This window comes from Trifolium pratense, linkage group LG1 (genome assembly GCF_020283565.1).
Source record: "Trifolium pratense cultivar HEN17-A07 linkage group LG1, ARS_RC_1.1, whole genome shotgun sequence".
Lineage (NCBI taxonomy): Eukaryota > Viridiplantae > Streptophyta > Magnoliopsida > Fabales > Fabaceae > Trifolium > Trifolium pratense.
Window position 1 is genome coordinate 36,440,715 of NC_060059.1, and position 23,071 is coordinate 36,463,785.

General features: G+C 34.0%; 4 protein-coding genes and 1 non-coding gene across 5 annotated transcripts; 1 reads left to right on the top strand and 4 right to left on the bottom strand.

Moving 5' to 3' along the window:
* Positions 1-437: 437 nt before the first annotated feature.
* On the top strand, positions 438-8,764 carry LOC123902903 (endoribonuclease YBEY, chloroplastic-like). The gene is made up of 13 exons (XM_045952725.1): positions 438-482; positions 529-908; positions 2,297-2,548; positions 2,656-2,751; positions 3,369-3,549; positions 3,694-3,762; positions 4,720-4,820; positions 4,997-5,089; positions 6,318-6,389; positions 6,855-6,974; positions 7,058-7,108; positions 7,441-7,629; positions 8,353-8,764. Exons 2-13 carry the CDS (start codon positions 543-545, stop codon positions 8,521-8,523), a joined length of 1,761 nt encoding a protein of 586 aa, XP_045808681.1. The 5' UTR covers positions 438-482; positions 529-542; the 3' UTR covers positions 8,524-8,764.
* A 201-nt stretch (positions 8,765-8,965) lies between these two features.
* LOC123902904 (tyrosine--tRNA ligase 1, cytoplasmic-like) lies at positions 8,966-10,641 on the bottom strand. Its single transcript, XM_045952726.1, has 5 exons — positions 10,597-10,641; positions 10,143-10,245; positions 9,970-10,052; positions 9,348-9,407; positions 8,966-9,232 (listed from the first exon to the last, which is right to left on the bottom strand). The coding sequence occupies exons 2-5, from the start codon at positions 10,228-10,230 to the stop codon at positions 9,212-9,214; spliced, it is 252 nt and encodes an 83-aa protein (XP_045808682.1). The 5' UTR covers positions 10,231-10,245; positions 10,597-10,641; the 3' UTR covers positions 8,966-9,211.
* Positions 10,642-11,657: 1,016 nt separating this feature from the next.
* Positions 11,658-15,134, bottom strand: LOC123902905 (early nodulin-93-like). The gene is made up of 4 exons (XM_045952727.1): positions 14,832-15,134; positions 13,047-13,108; positions 12,282-12,357; positions 11,658-12,014 (listed from the first exon to the last, which is right to left on the bottom strand). The coding sequence occupies exons 1-4, from the start codon at positions 14,941-14,943 to the stop codon at positions 11,902-11,904; spliced, it is 363 nt and encodes a 120-aa protein (XP_045808683.1). The 5' UTR covers positions 14,944-15,134; the 3' UTR covers positions 11,658-11,901.
* Positions 15,135-15,871: 737 nt separating this feature from the next.
* LOC123902906 (RNA polymerase sigma factor sigC) lies at positions 15,872-20,617 on the bottom strand. Its single transcript, XM_045952728.1, has 7 exons — positions 20,349-20,617; positions 19,184-19,350; positions 18,490-19,032; positions 18,175-18,405; positions 17,124-17,264; positions 16,826-17,008; positions 15,872-16,293 (listed from the first exon to the last, which is right to left on the bottom strand). The coding sequence occupies exons 1-7, from the start codon at positions 20,440-20,442 to the stop codon at positions 16,012-16,014; spliced, it is 1,641 nt and encodes a 546-aa protein (XP_045808684.1). The 5' UTR covers positions 20,443-20,617; the 3' UTR covers positions 15,872-16,011.
* Positions 20,618-22,867: 2,250 nt separating this feature from the next.
* On the bottom strand, positions 22,868-22,939 carry TRNAD-GUC. Its single transcript has one exon. It is a non-coding gene; the product is annotated as a tRNA-Asp (tRNA).
* Positions 22,940-23,071: the final 132 nt, after the last annotated feature.

Below are 23,071 nucleotides of genomic sequence, written 5' to 3' on the forward strand. Positions count from 1 at the left end.
TAGCTTATAGCTGAAAAGCTGGCTTATAGCTGATAGCTGATGGCTGGTAGCTTATAGTTGAAAAGCTAGTAGAATAAAATTAAAGTGTTTGGCAAATTTAGCTGTTGTAAGTACAAAATGACATAAAAATACATGGTTAGTGGGTAGTTTTTTTTTTGGTAAGTGTTAGTGGGTAGTTATTATAATTTTTAAAAAATAAATAAATAAAATTAATGAGGGTAAATATGGAATAAAATGAAAAAGCTATAAGCTATAAGCTCATACGCTACTTGAAATAGCATCTCAAAAAACGCTATAAGCTAGTTAGAGAAGCTCGTTACCAAACACTTTACATTTTTTTCAAACAAGCTTATAAGCTAGTTCAATAAGCTATAAGCTAGCTTATTGGACTTAGCAAACAGTGCCATAGTCTCCCGCCCGCTAAGTTGAGTTGAGAGGAGAGAAACATTGTTATCAACAAACCTTCTCCATCCATTCATCATCGCCATCATACATGCTTATAAAAAAAAAAAAAAAAAATCATCGCCATCATACATACACACATGCTTCCCCATTTCTCAAACCTTCTCCGCCACACTCATTCCATCAACTCCATCATGCCACGCGCCATCACGTGCCTCCATCAACTCCATTCCTATTCCATATTCAACAACAACAACGCCGCCGGCGTCCCTTTCTGTAACCCTCCTCGTCGTGTCTCTTTTGCGCTTTTTGATCGCAGCGTCAAGAGCCACCAGCCACAACCGTTTAGGGGAGTCCGTGCCAGCGGCGGAGGAGGAGGAGGAGGAGGAGGAAAGAGGGAGTATCGTAAAGTAAGAAGTCGAACGCCAAAGCGCAAGAAGAAAGAGTTGGAATTCTCCGTTCCCATTTGCATCGAAGAAAGTTTGCCAGATGATCCTGAAATCTTGGTTGGTTGGTTTATACTTCATCATTAATTAATTAATTAAATACCACCGAAATTCACACATTGCAAGTGTCCCGGGTTCGAATCCGGTAATCTAACTCAATATCGACATTGTCGGTTGAACTATTACTGTAATAACCAAACAATATTTTAGGAGGATTGATCATAGTCATGATGATATGATATGATAGATAGGAATAATCACTTTAGAGGGTAATGTAACACATATTAGCTATTTCATGTGAAAAATCAAATGTTAATGCTATGTTGTGATAACCAAGTGATTAGGCTCAAATTGTTCATGAGCTCCATTTAAGGATGAATTGTTCGAGAGAACACGAGTTCAAATCCTGATCGGAACAATTATTGGTTAGGTTTTACTTACCTCTCAGTTGAACTTTAGATTAAGAGGGACCACTTCTCCTGGGAACTGGAGGGTTAAGACCAAAAAAATGACTAAACCATTGGTTTAGTTCTAATTCTAAGTATCACTCTTTCCCCCACTATTAGTAGTTAGTACTTAAAGTATATACAAATGTTAGGTAGTTTTTTATTTAATGGAACGTAGCTATTACACCATGTAAAATCCTTGAAATTAGTCGCGAAACTATATGTAATCCGCCGAATTAGTTCCCACTCTTATATATAGACAAGAGATACTAAGGACTACAAAATTTGATTTTGCATAATTTAGAGACTAACTTGACAGATTTCATATAGTTTAAGAATTATTTATTCTTTTCATATAATTTAGGAATAGGAGAAAGCATACTTAGAGAACTAAATTGTTGGTTATCATGAATATTTTGAAGTATCAATTTTTTCATCAATGGAGGATATATGGATTACTTACTGGCTTCAGAGAAGCTAGATCATTTAATTTGAAATAATTGGAATAAGGCAAGGGGATTAGTGGCATTTATTGTGCGCCAATTAACTGCTCTGGTGATTTTTACCAACCTAACTGTCATAGCATAATATGTTCATTTGTTAGTCACTTTGAATGTCCCTGAAGTGGTTTAATTTTAAGAGATCAAATGAAAAGGCCTAAAGCACCAGCTTTTGTGGCTTGATGTTTTTGCCGGCTATGCTGTTGCAAAATAGGATAATATTATGCTAAGGAGAAGAACATGCTAAGGATAATAATATGATCTTAAACTTATAAGTCACATTCATGTGTAAGAAAAAGAGGATAACAAGAAGAATGTGGTAAATATAATAAAGTGAAGCTTGAAATACGGTAACATTATTTGTTTGACTAGATCAAAGTCATGTTATTTGTTTGACTAGATCAAAGTCATGTGAAATAGTTTGTGTTTTAGAGAAACATAATTTATATCTGAGTTCTACATAATTCATTCTTTTTTGGGTCTTTGTTTTTACTGTGTGCAGAATATTGCAGAGATGCTTCGTCTAAATGTTCCAATGGCAATGAAACTGGCATTTGATGGTTTGAAAGGTTCAGAGTATAAAACAAGAGATACTTCTATAAAGGATGTTGGCGGGTTTGAAAGTGTTGAGTTATCCGTGCTTCTTTGCAATGATGAGTTTATGCGAAGTCTTAACAAGGAATGGAGAGGTGAAGATCACGCTACTGATGTTCTCTCAATGTCACACCATGTGTCTGAAGTCGATCTTCCTATTGTAAGAATTACATATTCTACCTCATAATCATAATTCATAAGTATACAAACTTACAGCTTACATGGAATGCCAATTGGTAAGTGCTTGATGAATTCTTTTGTTTGCAGCTTATGTTTGGTGATATTGTAATTTCTGTTGAGACAGCGGCAAGACAAGCTGAGGAAAGAGGGCACACACTTCTTGATGAGATCCGTATCCTCATGGTTGGTAACATAATATTCTCTGGCTATTTTATTATGTCTTGTATTGAACTTTATTGTGTTAGACTTTTGAAACAGGATTGGTTAAATTCACATGAGTTATACGATTGCTTAGCTTTTATTCAGTTTCTTTCTTTATTTTCATTAACAAAAGTTGGTACTGTAAACTGATCTTTTGAAATATGTGTTGTTAACAAAAGTTGGTACTGTAAACTGATCTTTTGAAATATGTGTTGTTAACAAAAGTTGGTACTGTAAATCTTGAAAGAGTTCACCAGCCATTTCAAAAGGGATAAATTAAAAGTTAAAGTAACAATACCGACAACTTTCAAATGCACAGACTTATTCAAAAACAGAGAATGTCTTCATTGCAAGAATCAATGCACTGAGTGCTAAAGTATATAACATACTCGAGTAGAAATAAATTGTTGGTCGAAACTTTAGATACAAAAGGTGGAAAGTAAACTGGCGTTTCATTTCATTTTACTTGTGGGATGGCTTGTTTGAGAAAAAATGAGATGAGCATGTTGGTCTTTTATCTTCAAAGACAATGTTTATGCCGTGTAAACTAAAAGTTGACACTTGATAATGTTAATTACAACATTTTAATTTTTTTGTAGGTCCATGGATTGTTACATCTTTTGGGATTTGATCATGAATTAAGCGAAGAGGCTGAAGTAGAAATGGAGAAAGAAGAGGAACTCCTTTTGAGGAGTCTTGGTTGGAAAGGAAAAGGGCTAATAAAGAGTGCATATGATGATGCTGAAACAAATTCAAAATCTAGCCAAAAAAGTTCAGATGGTAATTGTATTTTTTTACTAGCATGCATCAACATTTGTGAACCTGTATGATATTTCGGTTTTATGTGCTTCCCTCTCATTCAAGTAACCATCATTTGCACAAAAAGTATTTGGGCAAATAATCTTATGGAGGAATTGTCAAAAGACAGGAAGAAAGAAGGCAGTCTTAGATTTTACAAACCGAAGTACAACTATATCTTCTGTGATATGGATGGTAAGATCTGTGCGAAACATACTCTTCTGATTTTCGATTATCCTTTTTTTTGGGTTTGGCTAAATTGTACTTTTGGCCCCTTAAGTTTCAGAAAGTTGCGATTTTTGTCCCCTATATTTCAAAATAGCACTTTTGGCCCCCTAAGTTTCAGGAAGTTGCAATTTTGACCCCCTATGTTTCAAAATAGCACTTTTGGCCCCCTAAATTTCAAAAAGTTGCGATTTTGACCTCCTATATTTCAAAATAGCAATTTTGGCCCCCCTATGTTTACCCCTTTTGCAAAATGGAAGTTCAAGACACTTTTCTAAATGGAAGTTCAAGACACTTTTCTAAATCAAAATGACATAACAAATCAAGTCATTACATATATGAAGTCATTACATAATTAAAAAGACATAACAAAAAGCACGAAGAGTTTTCAATTTCCATTGTTTCCTATTTTTGGATTTGGAATTAGGTTTTTTTTTTTACGTATAGTGAAAAATCCTTTTGAATAAACGTCACGAAGTATTTGGTTAATTCTTTAGGATTTGAGATTATATATGTGTGTTAGTGAAAGAATAAATTTAAAGCATGTGACTTCTTCCTTTTATTTTTTTATTCTTTTAGTTTTTTTAATTATAAGATGACAAAAAAATGTTGACGTGGCAGCTGAGTCACTTAAGTGACTTGCCACATCAACTTTGACTCGATCGACCTTTTGTAAAAGGGGTAAAGATAGGGGTGAAAAGTGCTATTTTGAAACATAGGTGGCCAAAATCGCAACTACTGAAACTTAGGGGGCCAAAATTGCTATTTTGAAACATAGGGGGCCAAAATCGCAACTTTTTGAAACTTAGGGAGCTAGAAGTGCTATTTTGAAACATAAGGGGCCAAAATTGCAAGTTTCTGAAACTTAGGGGGCCAAAAGTGCAATTTAGCCTTTGGGTTTTTAATATAATTCTGTGTTATATAAAGGAACATTGCTGAACAGCAAAAGTCAAATTTCTACTTCAACTGCCAAGGCTTTGAGAGAGGCCTCAGCAAGGGGTGTGAAAATTGTGATAGCCACTGGAAAAGTAAGATGTTATAGAGCCGCGATTTATTAGGAATATCATGTTATAAGTTATTTATTTAATATCGGCTAATACATGTCAATCCTTGGTTGCTGATACTGCTATATGATTGAAATTTTGTTCTGATCATTAGTTTTTTTGACTTACTCTGATCATTAGTTTTGATCAATGGGAATTAGGCTCGTCCAGCTGTGATAGATATTTTTAAGATGGTGGATTTAGCTGGAAAAGATGGCATTGTTTCAGAATTCTCTCCTGGGGTTTTCTTACAGGTAATTGTTTGCACCTTTTCATGTTTCTGGTGACACCTTTTCATATATGTTCAAACTGACAGCATTTGTTTGTCTATAACAATTTTGTATACATGTTTTACCTGCTAATCAATCTTCACAAAAATTTACCTTAAATATTTATGGTATCTCAATCTCATTAAAAATGTTCAAACAATAGAGTTTAAAAAATTATGAAGTTAGCAACATTACTCACAGTGAAGATATTTGATGACAAGGATGGCCATAAAGGGCATTTGTTTGGATATTTTCTTAAAAGGCTGATGAGTAAATAAGATGTAGGCTTTTACTATGTGAAATTTTGTATACCCTGTTTCTTATTATATTTTTCTTTCTTTTTTTAATGAGATCTTATTACAGTTTTCTTCCCTTTCTAAATATATATGTCCATATTTCTCATTATCTGTAATTCATATTAGTAAGTTAAATATATATGTCCATATGCACGGATTCTGTTTTCCTTAGTTTCTGTTATTAGGGCATATATGTCATCTGTATTACTCAGAAATAAAAATTAAATGAAGTTAAAGACATATGCATAGTAATCATATTAGTAAGTCTTTCTCTTAAGCTAAATTTACTAGTCAATGACAATAATAAAATTTTTTAATCGTAAGTTAATAATAATCCACTTGTCCAAAGAAAGAAGTCATACTCTTAAGCTAAACTCACTAGTCAATAGCAAGAAAACGTTTAGAAATGAAGTAGTTAAAGGGCTGCAGAGAACATGACGGGTGAAAACAACACAACAATCACAACAGACACAGATAGAGCAGAGCGTGAGTAGGGCTAGAAACGGAATAGAGATAGACGGAGCCTGAGGGCACATCTCTTTCTTTTTCTCAAAAGCCTTTTGTGAAGTATGCGTGTGTGCTCTAGCTTGGCAAGAAAAGGATGGGATTGTCTGGAAACAATGCTTTTAGCAGCGTGATATTATTGGGCAGACTCTTACGACTTATGATTTTGAGATCCACTTCTAGGTACCATGTTTTTGGGGATAACTTAATCTCTTGGAACAATAAGAAACAATGTAATTGATAGTTTTCTTTTAAGTAAATTTCCAATTCCAGCATTGCATTGTGTAATTGAATGACCAACAAAATGTAGTTTCTGATTTTAATTATGTTTACAATTTTCCCACTGTCATAGTTTCTATCTTTTAAGATGTTATTACCCTATGCCTTATCTTCCTTACGCTGCATGATTCCAGGGATTGCTTGTTTATGGTAGACAAGGTCAAGAAATATATAGGAGCAGCTTAGATCCAAACGTCTGTAGAGAGGTAATCTCTTTAACCCTCCTTTTTCATTTTTCGGAACTACTTTTCTTTCAAAAGTAACAACACATACTTCATTAGAGTTTAATGTGTCCTGTACTCCTTTATCCTTTTGGGCTTAACTGCAAAGGTTTGCTGTGGCTTTTTAATTGTTTACCACTTTATTTCTCTTTTGCTTATGAGATATTATGGCTGTGTTGTTGTTTTAGCAGTAAACCAAACCCCTGACTTACCCTCAATAGCCATCTTATGTTCATCGACCACAAATTTTTGAAGTTCTGCTTTCATTTTACACAATGAGAAAAACAAAACATTTATTATCCAGCTCACTTTCAGTGATATGTGAAATTCAATTTTGTATCCCTCCCAGTTTTCCATAAATGTCTAAATTATATATTCTGGCATGTTATTGTTTTGAAGGAATGTTCTTCTTGTAACTGTATATAAGAGTTGTGTTTCTTGTATGTGCAGGCATGTCTTTACTCTTTGGAGAGTAAGGTTCCACTTATTGCATTTTGTGAAGGTCGCTGCTTAACCCTTTTTAATGACCCACTTGTTGATTCACTTCATACAATATACCATGAGCCAAAGGTACCTCATTGTTTCAGGATCCTATATGATTTCTTGCATTTATGCTATTTGCAATTTTTTTCTTATACAAAAATACTTTACAGGCTGAGATCATGCCTTCTGTTGAACATCTTCTGGCTTCTGCAGACATACAGGTATTCACTAGGTCAAATTCTTGTTCCCTCAATTATAGGATTATTATTAGCAGCTATTCACTGCTCTCTATTGAAGGCCTTCTTCCATTTTTGGAAAGGAGGAATGACTTATAATTTGAACCTTATAGTTTGACACTTCACCTCAGATGTATATATTTTTTTCCTTTGTTTATCTTCATAGTTTAACTTTATCAAGTAAATATCACATACAAATTTGTATTGACTGCACCCTCTCCTCAAAGACAACTGCAATAAAAAACCTACCTAAATTTACTGTTACTATTATCACTTTTCACCGGATATCTTGCTAACTATTACATTTGGCTCTACAGAAAATGATTTTCTTAGGCACTGCCCAGAGTGTGGCGGATACGTTACGTCCATACTGGTCAGATGCAACACAAGGTCGTGCCACTGTTGTTCAAGCTGTGCCAGACATGCTGGAAATTGTACCCTTGGGAACATGTAAAGGGAATGGAGTAAAACTGCTGCTTGATCACTTGGGAGTTACTGATGATGAGGTACCACAAAAATCTATTTACCTCATTATTTCATTGCTTTTTTCTCCCAAACTGAGTTAAAGTAAAAGTAAGATTATTATCACACATATAGAGTGGTACCATATTTGAGTTAACATAATGTTAGGCTGCTGAATGACATTTCATACATTAATGCATGACTTGATTAATCGTGATTGCATTTTACATGGTCTGACTATCTTTTGAATTTTATCAATCATCCATTGAGTTATGGAGACAAAACAGAAATGCTTATTACATTACGCATGCAAATGTAGTATGATTGCTAATGAGATGTCAATCTTATACTTTTAATACACTTACTTTTGGTTTCTGATTGACAAACTTTTTATTTGTTTTAATCTTAAAAATAGGAAAATATGCTTTTGGCCGTCATTTGTTTGGTTCTAAACTTCTGTCCTTATAATGTTTGCTCTATATTGAATTAGTTCTTCTAATTCTAATACATAGACTATATTGATTTTAGTTCCTAAAATATGACATCAATTTTATTTTACAAGGACTAATTCAACATGAACCAAATAGTTCAAGGACTAAATCAGAACAAAGATCAAAAGCAAAAATATCATGTTTTATAAGGATTAAATCCGTCATTTTTTGCATGGACTAACTGCATAGACTAGGATTATTTAGGCCTTAAATATTACAGCCTGCTGTGCTGACTTCTATCCTCACATTTCTTCATTCCAAATTTATGATATGCAGCAGATAATGGCTATTGGTGATGGGGAAAATGATGTAGAGATGCTTCAGCTAGCTTCTTTAGGTGTTGCACTCAGCAATGGATCAAAGAAGACCAAAGATGTGGCTAATGTGATTGGTTTAAGCAACGATGAAGATGGTGCAGCCGACGCCATCTATCGATATGCATTCTGATCAGCTGGAGGCTACTACAATCATTGCATTCCCTTTCTATAGGGGTGTAAGTTGACACCCCTTATTATTTTTTGGGTCCCATTCATTTTCCATTACAAAAGGCTGTTATTGCGAAAATATTTGATGAGTTTTCTTTTTGGGTTATATTCATTTGCCATGGTAAGTAATAATTCTTGTGGGGACTGAGGATCATACAAATATAGGCAAAACGTTAATTATACATTTGTTCTAGAATTTCTGATTTTTTTGAGACTTGTTTGTATCGTTTCCTATTGAAGCATCGCAGAGCAAGCAAGTTGGCAATCTTCATTTATATTTTTTAAAAATTATATATTTAATATAAAACTAGATATGTAAATTCCAGTACAAACTTATAAAGATGAACAAATTCCAATACAAACTTACTATTTTAAACTTAACATACGTAAATTTGTACATGATAGAAAACCTTACTAAAAATATAGGTCAGTGTGGCCAACTGCTACAAATTGGTTAAACGTGGATTCGTCCACAGTTCTTGGGTTAGTTTATTTTCATTGCTCTTAACATCGAAACGAATTTTGGTAAATATACATAGTCATGTCATACCCTTTTACAACTCTATCAAAATATACAAATTAGTAACCACAAATTTTTTATGCCTGTTTGGCAAATAAATAAAATTAGCTTGAAGTCTTTAATCAACACATTACTTGGGGATTTTGCAAGCCTGCAAACCAAAGACAAATTCAGTTTAATGTTATATTCATAGACAAAACATATATACAAACATTTAAATTAAAATGATTGTTTGATGTATTTTACTAATTCCAAACAAGCCTGACCTTGAATTGTTTGTGTAGCTCTATAGCATCCTTGTCGTTTTCAAAGTGTTTCCTTACCGGCTGCATTTTCCAAGAAACAATAATTTAGCTTGTGCCATATACTAAGATATAAAGAAATGAAAGAAATATTTTGCTCCTAAGTTCATCAAAATATGTGCTATAAAATAATTAACCACCACATAGAAATTTCAAACCCAACACATGACAAGTAGACTAACAGCTGGGATTGTAAGAATTTGAAATGTCATCATATATTTGAAGGTATCTGCATACCAAAATCATTCTAAAACATTGTTTTGATGTTTGAGTAAGAACACTGCCAACATAGTCCATACAGTGGAGAGTGTACTTTTAAAATATACAATTGAAAATTGTCATTGATAACATTCAAAATTGTGATTAATTGTGTTGAGTAGATCTTTAATAAGTTGCAACACCTTGAGTTAAAAGAGTTAAGGTGAAAAGGACAAAAGTTCAAGTCTTTATGAAGGAGAAATACTAACATTAACAATTAATAATATCTGGTCTATATTATAGGCCAGATACATTAGTTATTCAATGAATCTAAAAAGTCAACTGTTTCTTATAAAATAACTGGAGTAATACACTATTAGCAACTTACCAGTGTATCGTCCATGAAAATGCATGTTGATGGGTCATTTTTTAACATCTTATCTTGCCCTTGTTGTGGACCAGGTAACATGTCTGAAAATCACCCCAAAATAAAAATCAGTTTGTAAACAATGTACAACATAAGTATACACTATATAAAAGGAAATCTGGAGAATTACATACTGTGGGATAAAATAACAGGTTTGTTCCTCTTTGTAATATCACAATAATCTCTCGCAAGCACATTCACTTTTTGTTGATCCATTCCCATTTGGCAAATATCAACCTATTTTAAGATGAAAAGATTATTCACCAATATATTTCAAGCAAATTGACAACTACAGATGAGGCTAGGACATAGAAAACAACACAGCTAGAGACTTAAGCATGTTCACTCCGTCCCATTATTTCACTACAACTATAATTCGGAAGAACCAAACATAAAACAACATTTCAAAAAACCCACTTGGGTTGGTGCATTGGTATTGGCTTTGGACCTGGGAGTGTGCTCCTCTTGAGGTCTGAGGTTCGATTCTCTCTGGCGCCAATTTGGGTGGGCTAATTTAGCTTCTTCAAAAAAAAACAACATTTCAAAAACAAATCCATTATTCAGTGGATCATATGAAATAATTTTCACCTGAGAATCCTTTGTACACTAAACTTCTGAGCTATATCCAAGACATTCATTGTTACGAAAAAGATAAATTCTTTGTTACGAAAGGAGCCTTTTTTGTAAGGTAAATTGGAGAACTTGTGAAAATAAGCTGAAAAAACTTATGAAAATTGTCATAAGTTGTTTTCATAAGCTCTCCCAAACAGTCTCTAAAAACTTATGTCCGTATATAAGCTCAAATAAGCTAATCCAAACAGACCCATAAACGCATGTAAAAATAAGCTAAAAACAACTTATGGACATGTTAAAAGGAATTAAATTTACTACTCTAACTCAATAAAAAAGTATCGATTGATGACCTGAGCAATGTGCATTCTTCCAGAAGGTTCAAAACCATCATAACAAACAATATCAGGTTTGTTTGCAAGGAGGTTACGAAGTTCATCGTCTTGGATGCACTCTTCACCAATGCTCCTTATGATCTCAAACCTCTGTTCAACGCTCAATGATCTGCCAAAGAACGGAAATTCAAATATTGAAAAAACGAGATGAATGAGTTGAGAAGAACAGGATGTGAAGTATAGTAGAAAGGAATGTACTGATTAGTTGTTGTTGCATTTGAATCATCGGTTGATTTCAGAACTGCCATTGTTGACGAAGTGGCAATGGCAATGGCGTCGCCGTAATCCTAACCGTTTTTGTGTGTGTGTGTGTTGAGGTTTTAAGCTTGAGAGAGAGAGAGAGAGAAGCATGAGTTTTATTTTTAGTCATGAAAGAAGTTAGATATAAAGGTTTGGATCGAGTTCAATATATTTTTTTCATAAACTAATTTACAGATTGCGCAGATAAATGAATAATAATTTTTCTTTGTCATTGTTTATGAAGATCATTTGTGATAAAATTCTTTAAAGAATTAACAATTTTATATTAAAGGATTATTCAAAGAACGAACTTCTTTTGCTGTTATTTATGACGATCATCTGTGATATAGTTTTAAAACTAAAGATTCAATTTTAAAGTATCCTTGAAGGATTCAAAGAACAAGTTCTAACCACCAAGAACACCAAAACTAAGAAGATGGAAACTTTAACTAATGGTACATCAACTTTAAATAAAACAAGCTAGATCAATTCCGCAAAATTCTTGTTATGAAGCCACTCCACTAATTACTGGAGTGGCGATTCCGAATATAGCTGTTACACAACAAGAAAAAGTTATCTTATTTAAGAATATACACCTTCATTTCCATCTGAGAGAGACCCAGAGGAAAATTTTGCAACAGGTCTATAGGTTGAACATTACAAGTAGCACAATCATTCACCAAAGTGTCTAAGATGAAACTGTGTCACGATTGTGTCTCAGAGAATTTTCAAGCTGCGCATTTTTTCTCGCACATTCCAAGATAGTTTTATCAGCAGTGATGAAGTATGCTGCAATGGATGCTGTTCACCAACCAAGGACAAGTGTTAATATGTATTCAAACACTTTGCAAAAAGATGAGCCACATTCATTCTTTTCATAGAGTAATGCATGACGAATATATGAATTTCTTAATGCGCTAGTATCGTGATTTATTGCTTCTTGTGATGTAGCTATTACAAATAACTACGCAGAAATTACTATTGAAAAGATTTATTTTTCTTCATACAAAAGATAATAGCATGTCACTTTTAAATCAATTATTAGGTTATTTTAAGTTGAGATCGTACCACCAGATATGATAAGTGCCTGAGCGGTATAATTGAGGTTTGCCTTTGCCCACGGAATCATGCGAACAGCAGCCAACTGCAAATTTGAAAAGTTCAACATCGAATAAAATTTAAATTCATGAATAGAGAGGCATAGAATGATATAAAGTTATCTTTCAACACAATTCATCATCATTCACAACATCTGATAGTTACACTTGCCATATAACATATTTCTTAATCATACTGTTAATTAGGTTTCAGAAGTTGGTAACGAGAAAAGAGGTTTCAAAATGTGAATTGGTCTTCAACTCAAACTAGCCACATCCACATGGAAGTTCAATCAATCAAGATAAATTTTGAGTAATACAATGGGGTGATAGTGATAGGAGTTTGGTCTCTTATTACAAAAGAACAGGAAAAATACCCTTTGATTACAACACTAGAGATTCAAGAGTCTACATGTCTCAATGCCAAATGGTCACAACTCTCTTATCAAGATGCTTCCCGCTAACCCCTTCCTCTTATTTATAAACATCAGAGCCTAACCTAACCTAACTAACTAAGGGGGTTATTTATCTGGGGTAGCAGTAACATTTTTATTCTAACATTATGCTTATCCAATATATTACCAGACGGATATATGGTAGAGAAGACATAATGCAATATGAAGGATATCCAAGGCTAATACATCGACTTCTATTTAAATGAAACTTTATTTATAATGTAAAAAATACATAGCACAGTATTTTTATAAGCAACTCTCCAGAAAGAAAAATTACTTACTGTTGGCACAGTACTGACAACGCATGCAACGGCAGCTGCCTTGAATCCAGCACGCACACCTTCTGTATATTAAGAAAAGGCCAAATGAAAATCTCAAAGACAGATAAATAAAAACGTTTATTTGATGTATGACCAAGCAAAACATGCATATATGTATGCTACTCCGACAAAGTTTAACATTGATTTGCCAATCAGCAGAAAAGTAAACAAGTAATGTGCATTGTAGTCAAACACAAGGTCCTACGTAGGATTGGAAGGGGGTGAAAGATTGTAACTCGGGGATCATAACATGACTCATAAGATCCTATCAATGGGCAAAATTGAACTTAACACAAACACACACAACCATAAAATACTATCAGACATGAACAAAATAACCTCTAAATCATAACATTAAACTGAGTTAATTAAAACTTCATAAGTTCATAAATAAGAAGAAACAGAGTCGCACAGGGGAAGGCAGGGAACTGAAAAAAACAGGGGAAGTTGTTGTGCCTCATGAAAGAAAACAGGGGAAGGCAACGAAGAAGGTGAAAGGCATTGCAGTCGGTAGCGAACAGACGATGGCGGCGCAAAAATGAACACCGTCGAAGTTAGGAAAGAACGGCATAAGTTAGGTTTTCGCTCTGTTCTTCGTTATCAACTAAGGCCACATTGAAGGGTTTTGAAGTGTTTAAAAAAAGAGTTTTTTCACAAAACTCGATACATTTCAGCAAGGCCCGTTACAAAACAGGTGGCCAAACACGAGCGATCCCACCTCACATTTGCGAGTTCGACCACACCACACACCTCCAGCGATCCTGCAATCATTGCCGCACCTAACCCCGTGGCTGTAGATTGTAGACTCATAGGATCCTACGAGCTAGCTTGCGATCTTGACTACATTGGTTCTATGTCACCATTCAATAATTATTTTCCAACAGAAACAAAAGGGAACGATATTAGATTCCATGGTTTGTCGTAGAACTTGGTATTTAGGCATAATGCAACTAATAAAGCTAGCTCAAGAAACACAGATGGCCCATTAACATATGCATGATAGACTATAATACCATATTAAAATTTGGATATTAGGCCTAATTTAACTCCAAAGCTAGCTTAAGAGATCATAATTGCCTAATCTAAGGACTACTTTAGTCATACATCTATCTAATCGACTTGAGATCTCGATTGTTAGAAATTAGGATAGTTAGAATAAGATGGAGTTGAAAGGGAGACACAAGACATAATCCATATTTTTTTTCATTCATTCATTCATTCCATAATAAAAATATCCAAAAAATCATTACACGCCATTCCTTCAATCACAATCCAATGCACTCCACTCAACATTGGATATTCAAACATATCCTAAACAAAACCTTATTTCCTTTTAACTACTAAAACTCTCCTTCCCCTTCTAAGCTAAAGAAAAATAAAATCATTGGGTGATCCACAAACCAAATTAGCCATGCAACAATTAAATATTTCTTCCGTTGGTATTAACCCTCTCGTAGGAACAATTGTTGGCCAGATTTTACTTACCTCGCGGTCAAACTCTGGATTACCTTTCCTTGGGAACCAAAGGGTTAATACCAAAAAAATAAAAATAAAAAATGGAACTCATATTGTTCAAAGAGGAGCTCATTAAGCCCAACTATTTGGTTACATTAAAATAATGATGATAATAAGCAAAAATAAATCTAAAGATAAATTAATGAACCAATCAACTTAATAAATGGATCAATATAATGATGATATAATAATTAAACATGTGAAGTAAGAGAGAATGAGAATGAAAAATACCATTAGTACATATTTTAGTCCTTAAAAGCTTCCTCTCTTCATCAGGAGAAGCAATAATAAAAGAATTTCTTTTGGAGACCCAAACATCTCTAAGTTCTGAAGGAATACCCATTTATTGTTATTGTTTGTTGAATGAATGAATGAAACCTTATTTAAGAATAATTATGCGTCAAAGATTGAGAAAACAAAATTGAATTTGGTTTGAATGAATGATTGAAGAAGCAATCGGTGGAGGAAGAGGAGCTTATGATGTTTTGTTTTTGTTCTTTCCTTCTTCGTTCGTTGGTGTTTGTTGAATGGTTTGGAAATGCGGTGATTTATTTGGGTTGGGTTAGCTTTTAGCGTTCAATTTTCAAAAATGCAAGTCACACCTCCTATTTATTTTAACACCCCCCTTCACAAGTTAGATCTCACAGCAACGATTTGAATTTGAATCTTATGTATGTGTATATCAAGGTTGCTTTTGATTTGCAATACAGTAAGTACCGGATAAAATAGTACAAGAGATAACAAGATAGTATGAGAGAAGACAAAACTGAACCAGAGAGAGACATTGGGATAATATTTTTTATATTCGAAAATAAAATTGATATTTTCATATTTTTTATAATTGTACTATACTATGGACAAAAGTTGTCCCGTGATTCCGTGAGGGACAAAAAAATTTGTTTTTGTTCTGTCTCTTGCTACCTATTCTATCTAGTTACATAACCAATTTCTAAATTAAACAGGGTATAACAAAAATTCTCCATTCAAATTCCCTGTTTTTTAGCTTTTTAGCTGATCAAACGCGTAGATTACATTTTTTTACTAAAAAGTCATTATAAAAAATTATCATCATTTCGACACCAAAATCTTGATCGTTTCAATGCCAAAATCGAAACTTAATGAGGGTCGATAAAAAATTATCATCATTCTATTGAATGAAATTAGTAATCTTCCGTTTTGTCCAAGCCGAAAGCTCATCAAGAAGTACCCGAAACTACGATTATTGGAGGAACAATACCTAAACCAATAACATTTTTCAAGCTAGAAAACAATAAAAAAATAAATAACTTTATTTTATAATACACAATGCATTCAATCAACTTTGGATTAAGAGTTTATACACATCCCTCATATCCCTCATTTACATATGAAAATAGATGTTACTGAAGTTTACCAAAAACAAAATGATAAACTACAGATCCAAATAATAATTCATCTTTGAGATATTTGTTTCATTCCATAATTTTGTAAGAGCTTTTTTCTCTATTTGCCATATCCATGCTTTGCTAACTTTGTAAATCCTCCCTATATATTCAAGAGACTTAGGTTTGTGATCATTAAGGCCGAAACGTAGGATTAGTATTTGCCTCTCTCTTGAATCCAAACATTGGAGGACATCATGTATATCTTTTCTAATGTGCTGTTTCATCACAGTCTTTTCAGGACTCTCTATCGACATATCTGGTATATAACCCTGCAGAATAGGATGTTCACAAATTACAAGAAAGCGTGCTTTTTCATATTGTTTAAGTATCTCTTTTTGATAAATGTTATATGCAGTGCTGACACTTCAGATTGAAGGCGGACACCGGATACAACACCAGCACAAGTTGTTACATTCAATTGTTTCATTTTTTTTTCAAATCATTACTTATGTTGTGTCCGGTGTACATGTCTGTCTTAGTGCTTTATTGCTAACAACACATTCTTTTCAGCACTTTTTTATTGGTTGAGAATCATATAGGTCCCACTAAATTTCTGTGGAGACCAATTTCAAAATAGTCGGACCTATTTGACTTTCAATCAACAGTAGAAAATGTGTCGGAAAAAGTGTGTTATCAGCATCCCTCGCTCATTTAGGAGGTCATTGATGTAATGAACTCGTAAGTTATCTTCATTTTTTTTCTTTTCCTTTAGGGCCCATTTACTTTGTGAAAACATTATTTGTTTCCATTTTCTAGGACTTTAACTTGCAAACAAGAAGATCTCGACATTATTAGTCTTACCGGATATTCTACGCCACAATTCATTGAAGAAACTGTTCTCAGACAATGGCTAGCTGATATGATTCTATCCAGCGAAAGACCTGTCATCTTTGCAATTTCATGATCTTCGGGGTATTTCATAGACGTACTTCTCAAGACTTTTCGTGCTTTCTTGATCTGATTTATTGCCTTGTTCATTGACCACTAAAAAGAATAGCAAACAGAAAAAGAACACAATGATCAAATTTACGGTCTTTCTTTGGATTATATTTGTAGTTTTGTACTAAGAAACAACCTCCTAAGGGAAAGAGGAACATACAGGAACAGTGATTCCCCGAGCATATTTTGCCACCGTTTTTGACATTGATTTTCTTATCCAGTGCTGCACATAGGTTGAGAATCGGTATCCCCTTGTACTGTCAAATCGCTCTGCTCCTTGGAGAACACCTATATATCCTACCTATAAAATATAAAGAGAAAAACATCTAGGTTACCGAGAAGCTGACTTAAAAGCGTATACATGTATGTGTAAATTGTTACGTTTTGCTTCTACATGAAAACATTTATCAAACCATAAATGATGTAAGCACCTGACAACTTTCAATTATCCTTCTATGAAGTATTTAAAAAATGTCGTGTCTTAGTAAGCATAGAGCAACAATGTAATGCACAATATTGGATGAGATATGGCCTGAATATGTTTATAACTGGTGGGCTGTCCTCACCTTACGAACCAATTTTGTAGGGGTTGAATTAGACCCAACCCAAATTCTAAGATGGTATTGAATTATATCCAAGATTCATTGACCCATCTGCTATCAGGTCACTGCTATCGGACCACTCAGGTCATGCTCTACATGTCTAGTCCTAGGTGTAAGAGGGCACATTCGATGAGATATGACCTGAATATGTGTTTATATGTGGTGGGCAGTTCAATTCTAAGAATCGCCATCTGTAGCATCACCTTTTTTGGTGAAAAGGGCTCAAATACATGTATCTGCCAAGAATCTTGACTATGTCTTCAATTTTCTTTTTAATCTTTTTAGTCAAGACTATATCAGCATATATATTGCACAATGTTTTCCACGCTAGTTGAGACTTGAGATTACAGATTCCTATGCATCTTAACCTATATCCCTCCGTTTCGTACACAGGCATTTATCTTGAACAATTCACAGTTATTTTGACAAGATTTTCATTGTTTGGTTCATAAAATATCAATTGTTCATCGCAAAACTTGGGCTCATGTGATATAACTTACATGAATGAATGACAAATGAATACACAAGTAAAAGCCAAATAGAAGCTCCTCCACAATAATATAAAAAATATCGAACCATAAAAACTACACAATGAAACTTAGAACAAACCTGAAGCAAATCTTCCAAAGCTATTCCCATGCCCCTGTACTTTTTGGCAAAGTATAGAACTAAGGAACGAGTACTCCGTAACAACTCATCTTTACAATAATAGCCATGATACAGTTGTTGTTTTAGCGCTTTCTGATTGACTCCAGATGCTTCTGCCCAACTACTCATGCTTACCGCTTGTTTGGTATCCTCTTCTATAGCTGTTCTCATTTTCTCTAACTCTGCTAAAACCTAAAATAATACATAACTTTAACATTTGCGTACATTACAAGTACGGTACCGAATAACTCAATATTTTATCGCCAATAAACTAACCTTTACACCTTTTGCCATTTCCACCTCCCTTTGAGCAATCATTGCTCTTCTATTTTTAGTATTTTTAGTATTTGATGATCTTTTTACAAAAGAAGCCGCCGGCGAAGAACGTAACGGATCTTCTTGATTAATTTCTAAAGGCAAGGACTTAGAGGAAGGTGCTATGGAAACCGATGCTCTCTTTCTTCTTGTTCTATTTTCTTTCCTCTTGCTAGATTGGACAACAACTTTACCGGTATAGTCATCTACTTTGTGGTTTCTCTTATTTAATTCAAGTTGTTCAAGAACTCCGTCAGTGCATGTCGATGCGGGTGAGGTTCCGGAAGATGCTGTTAGACAAACATTGAACAACTCAAGAGCTCCAAGCTTTTCTAGTTGCAATATAATATTCTTTTTCAACCTTAATGCTTCAGAATCCGCAAACGTTTCTTCTAAAGCATCAAGGTTCTCCATTAACAAACCGAAATGTGACTCCCCGAAAGGCAATTGCGTGTTATCAATCATTTCATGCACACTACTAAGCGACCTCTTTCCTTTATTTACCTGAAAAACAAGCATCTTTTAAGATTCTTTTTCGTTTTCTATCTGTCAACATAAAAACAAATTGTATTCATTGTTTTTGACAAAAGGTTTGTGACTGCGACATCAAGGTTTTGATGTCTCTGCCACCATGATTAATGATTAGGTTGAACACCTTTGTTACTTCTCCGCCTTGCAATATATCCTTTTGCGGTGCTTCCAATGCTGTTGGCGAAAATGCAAACGTCTTTCCAAAATCCTTATGCAAAGTTTCTCCTTCCTCATAAATTGTTGAAAGGAAAGATAACCTCGTTGGGCTGAAAAAAACTTCTCTGCCTCCAGCTACATCACATTTTAACCCAAAATTAAAAAAAAAACACAAATAGAAACACATTCCTTCTTCTAACTGAAAATCACATTCCAACATAAACACACACACAAAAACCCTAAGAACCATACATAGATATTGATATGTAAACTATAAATATAAATATAATTCAAAACATAACACAACTATAAATTTATGGATATAATTGATATGCAGCGACAGTATAAATACTGTTTACACCGTCAATCAATCATAAATGTTAGATCATTAAAAATACTTGATTTTTTTTTTATGTCAAATAGCAGTGGCGAGAATTTTACGCAAGTGTGGAGAAGTGGGGAATCTACATGCCCCAACACATCACACGACTCTGCAACTACCATCTCAGTTGTACTATAGTAAACAAATATTTGACTTTTTTTTGGTATTAACTCTATGGTTCCCAGGGAAAGGGGTCCGGTAATCCAGAGTTCGGCCATGAGGTAAGTAAGTCCTGGCCAAGAATTGTTCCTACCAGGAATGGAACTCAGGTTCTCCCGAACAATTTGTGGAGCTCACTAATCACTTGAGCTCAATGTCTTGGTTACAAATATTTGACTTTAATCTTTAAATTATTACCAAAAAAATTAGATGGTTGATCTTCGCCCCTGAATTGCTCGCACTAGAAAACACCAGATATCTCTCTGTAAGATTTGCACTACCGGAAGATATCTCCAGGTAAGATTTGCACTATCAAGAAATATTTCTTGGTAAAATTTGCACTACCAGGAGATGTCTCCCGGTAGATGGGAGACATGGGGGGATTCTGATCAATTTAGGGGCGAAGAGCAATCATAAAATATTTATCATTATTTTGTTCAATGATTATATATGCAGGGTATAAACTAAACTGTACTGCTACAGTATCATTAATTACTACTCTAATCAAAGTGAACAAATTATTAGAATTAGTAAAACTAGAATTAAAAATAATAGTATAATATAATAATAGAAAAGGAATAAAAGAACTAACCAGAAGATGAAGAAGAGAGGAAGAGATGAGGAGAGTGAATTGGGACAGTATAACTGAATTTTGGGTTTAGTTTAAAACCAAAACAGAGACCCATAATTTAATTCTTTGTTCCATGAAAGTGTTGTCTAAGTTGAGGAAAGGAAAAAATGTGTGACATAACAAAAAGTTAAGGATATGTTGCTGTTGTCACAACCACCACCAGTTCTTCATCTCCCTTGCAATGGTTGGAAATATTTTCTACTTTTCATTTTTTTTTTCTTATCTTTTTTCAAATAAAAAATAAAAAAATAATGTTTTCTTTTTGACAATAATAAAAAAATAATGTTAAAGGCTCAATAGCTGGGCTTTTACATTTTGATTTTCTTGCTAGTAATAGCCCTCTAATTTTTTAGATACACCCGTTGAAAACAAAATGTTTAAGAGTTTATGCGGTAAATTAATAAATTAATTTTACACTAACTTAAATCCAACATTTTGTCATGTCATATATTTTTTTTCGGATACCATTATATTGGTACAAAGTTTTCACCATCTTTAATGATGATTGAACTTCGTCGGAGAAAAGTGGGGCACACAAAGTGGACTCTCTCCTTCAACCGAATTTTCTCCATTCGCATGAGCTAGAAATTGAAACCCTGACTATATAGGGGACCAAGACCCTTACCACTTGAACCAATTCATTTTTAGTATGTCATGTCATATAACTAAAGTGGAGTGTACTTAAATGATTTGGTGGAATATATATTTATGACTTTGGAAAATTTGAGTCACCTTGTGATTGTGTTCTCAATTCACGACATTAAGACTCAAGAAACTACCGCTCAAAAGATAACTCATTGGTTTATACTTTCTAGTGAACCTCCAATTCATTAAATGGAGTCTTGTCAATTCTATTTTTAACCCTTGACAATTCTATTTTGAATTCTTGACAAGTATGTTTAAATGGTTTATACTTTCCAGCGAACATCTCCTATTCATAGATCTGCGCCTGCCTTTGTACAGTTAGATACAAAATTATCCATTTTTGAAACTGGAATTAAAGTAGCCGATCTTTTAGCCCCATATCGTCGCGGCGGAAAAATAGGACTTTTCGGGGGGCTGGGGTAGGTAAAACCGTACTCATTATGGAATTGATCAATAACATTGCCAAAGCTCAGTGGCGGAGCTAGACCAAAACGTTGGGGCGGGCCGCTACGAATATAAATCGAATATACAAAAAAAAAATTACTAAAAAAAGACATATCATATTGAGAGCGTGTCTAATATAGATCTCTCAAAAAAAGTCAATCGGTGAACCATTACCATTTTCAATAAATAAATTTAAATTTTTTTAACAAAAGATTGATCAAACATGAATTTTTATACACAAACTCTATTTTAAATAAAAATTTTAGTACTTTTTTCTCCAAAAAAAATATACTTGAATAATTTCACAAAATAAATTACACATTCTAAAATTTCTATAAATATTAAACAATAAAACATTAGAAGGGATGCTTCAGAAAAATAAATTAAGAAGGACATTTGAATTATTAATTTATGAGTGAGAATTCTGGATCGTCCAAATATCGGGGGTTTGAAACCCCCGCAAACTTGAAAACCTGTTAAAGAATTCTGGTGGTCCAAATTGAGGGTTCTTGAAACCCCCGCAAACTGAGAATTAACAAACTAAACATACTATTTAGCAGGGGTTTAAAACCGCCGCTACATAGTATACCTGAAAAAAATAAATGAAAATCTTGGGGTGGGCCATGGCCCTGTCCAGCCCTTGAGGGGCTCCGCCCCTGCCAAAGCTCATGGAGGTGTATATGTATTTGGCGGAGTAGGTGAGCGTACTCGTGAGGGAAATGATCTTTATATGGAAATGAAAGAATCCGGAGTAATTAATGAAAAAAAGATTGATGAATCAAAAGTAGCTCCTTTTCTGATGGTTCAACGAGTCCTTGTGCTACAAGGATTTTGACGATAATTTCGATAATCTTGGTCCGTGGAAGGGTCAGATTTTTACCCATCTTATTTGCAGTCCAGATCAAGGTTAGTATCTCTGCAATACTATCCTGATTATTAATCATGAGCGTAAAGGGAATCATCCATTTTTTATAACTCTGTGCAAAGTTTCCTCCTGTGATATGAGTTACTGCTCGTTGATCATTTGTACTACCCCAAATTGGTCTAAACGCACAACTATATTTTAAGGTTGTGTCTTTACTCTTCTTGTTGATGTACTTCATATATTCACTACTTGGACTCTTGAAGATTGAATTGGGGGATGTAATTAATGATGTACTAGTAAATCAGTTCCTGATATTCATGATATCTTGAGATATATAGAGCATGAGTCATCCAAGGGAAATACTAGTACTATATTAACAGAGTGTTGATCCCAAACAATTGAATTTTTGTCTCAAAATGCTAAAAACGTTATCAGTATTTTGACTATTTTCTTTGATAAAATTGACTTGATTAACATTAGCTTGTGCCACAAGAATTAAATCAAGCAATTTTACAAAGCAAAAAAGCGCCGTTGCCGGGGATCGAACCCGGGTCACCCGCGTGACAGGCGGGAATACTTACCACTATACTACAACGACTTGTTGATTTTGTTTTTTAGTTGTAGTATATTATTGACCTTGTTTTTAAAATTGTTTATACTAAATAAATATGTGAATGTTTTTGTCATGTTGAAAATTGTAAATATGTGCAAAAACTTTAAATATTTTGTG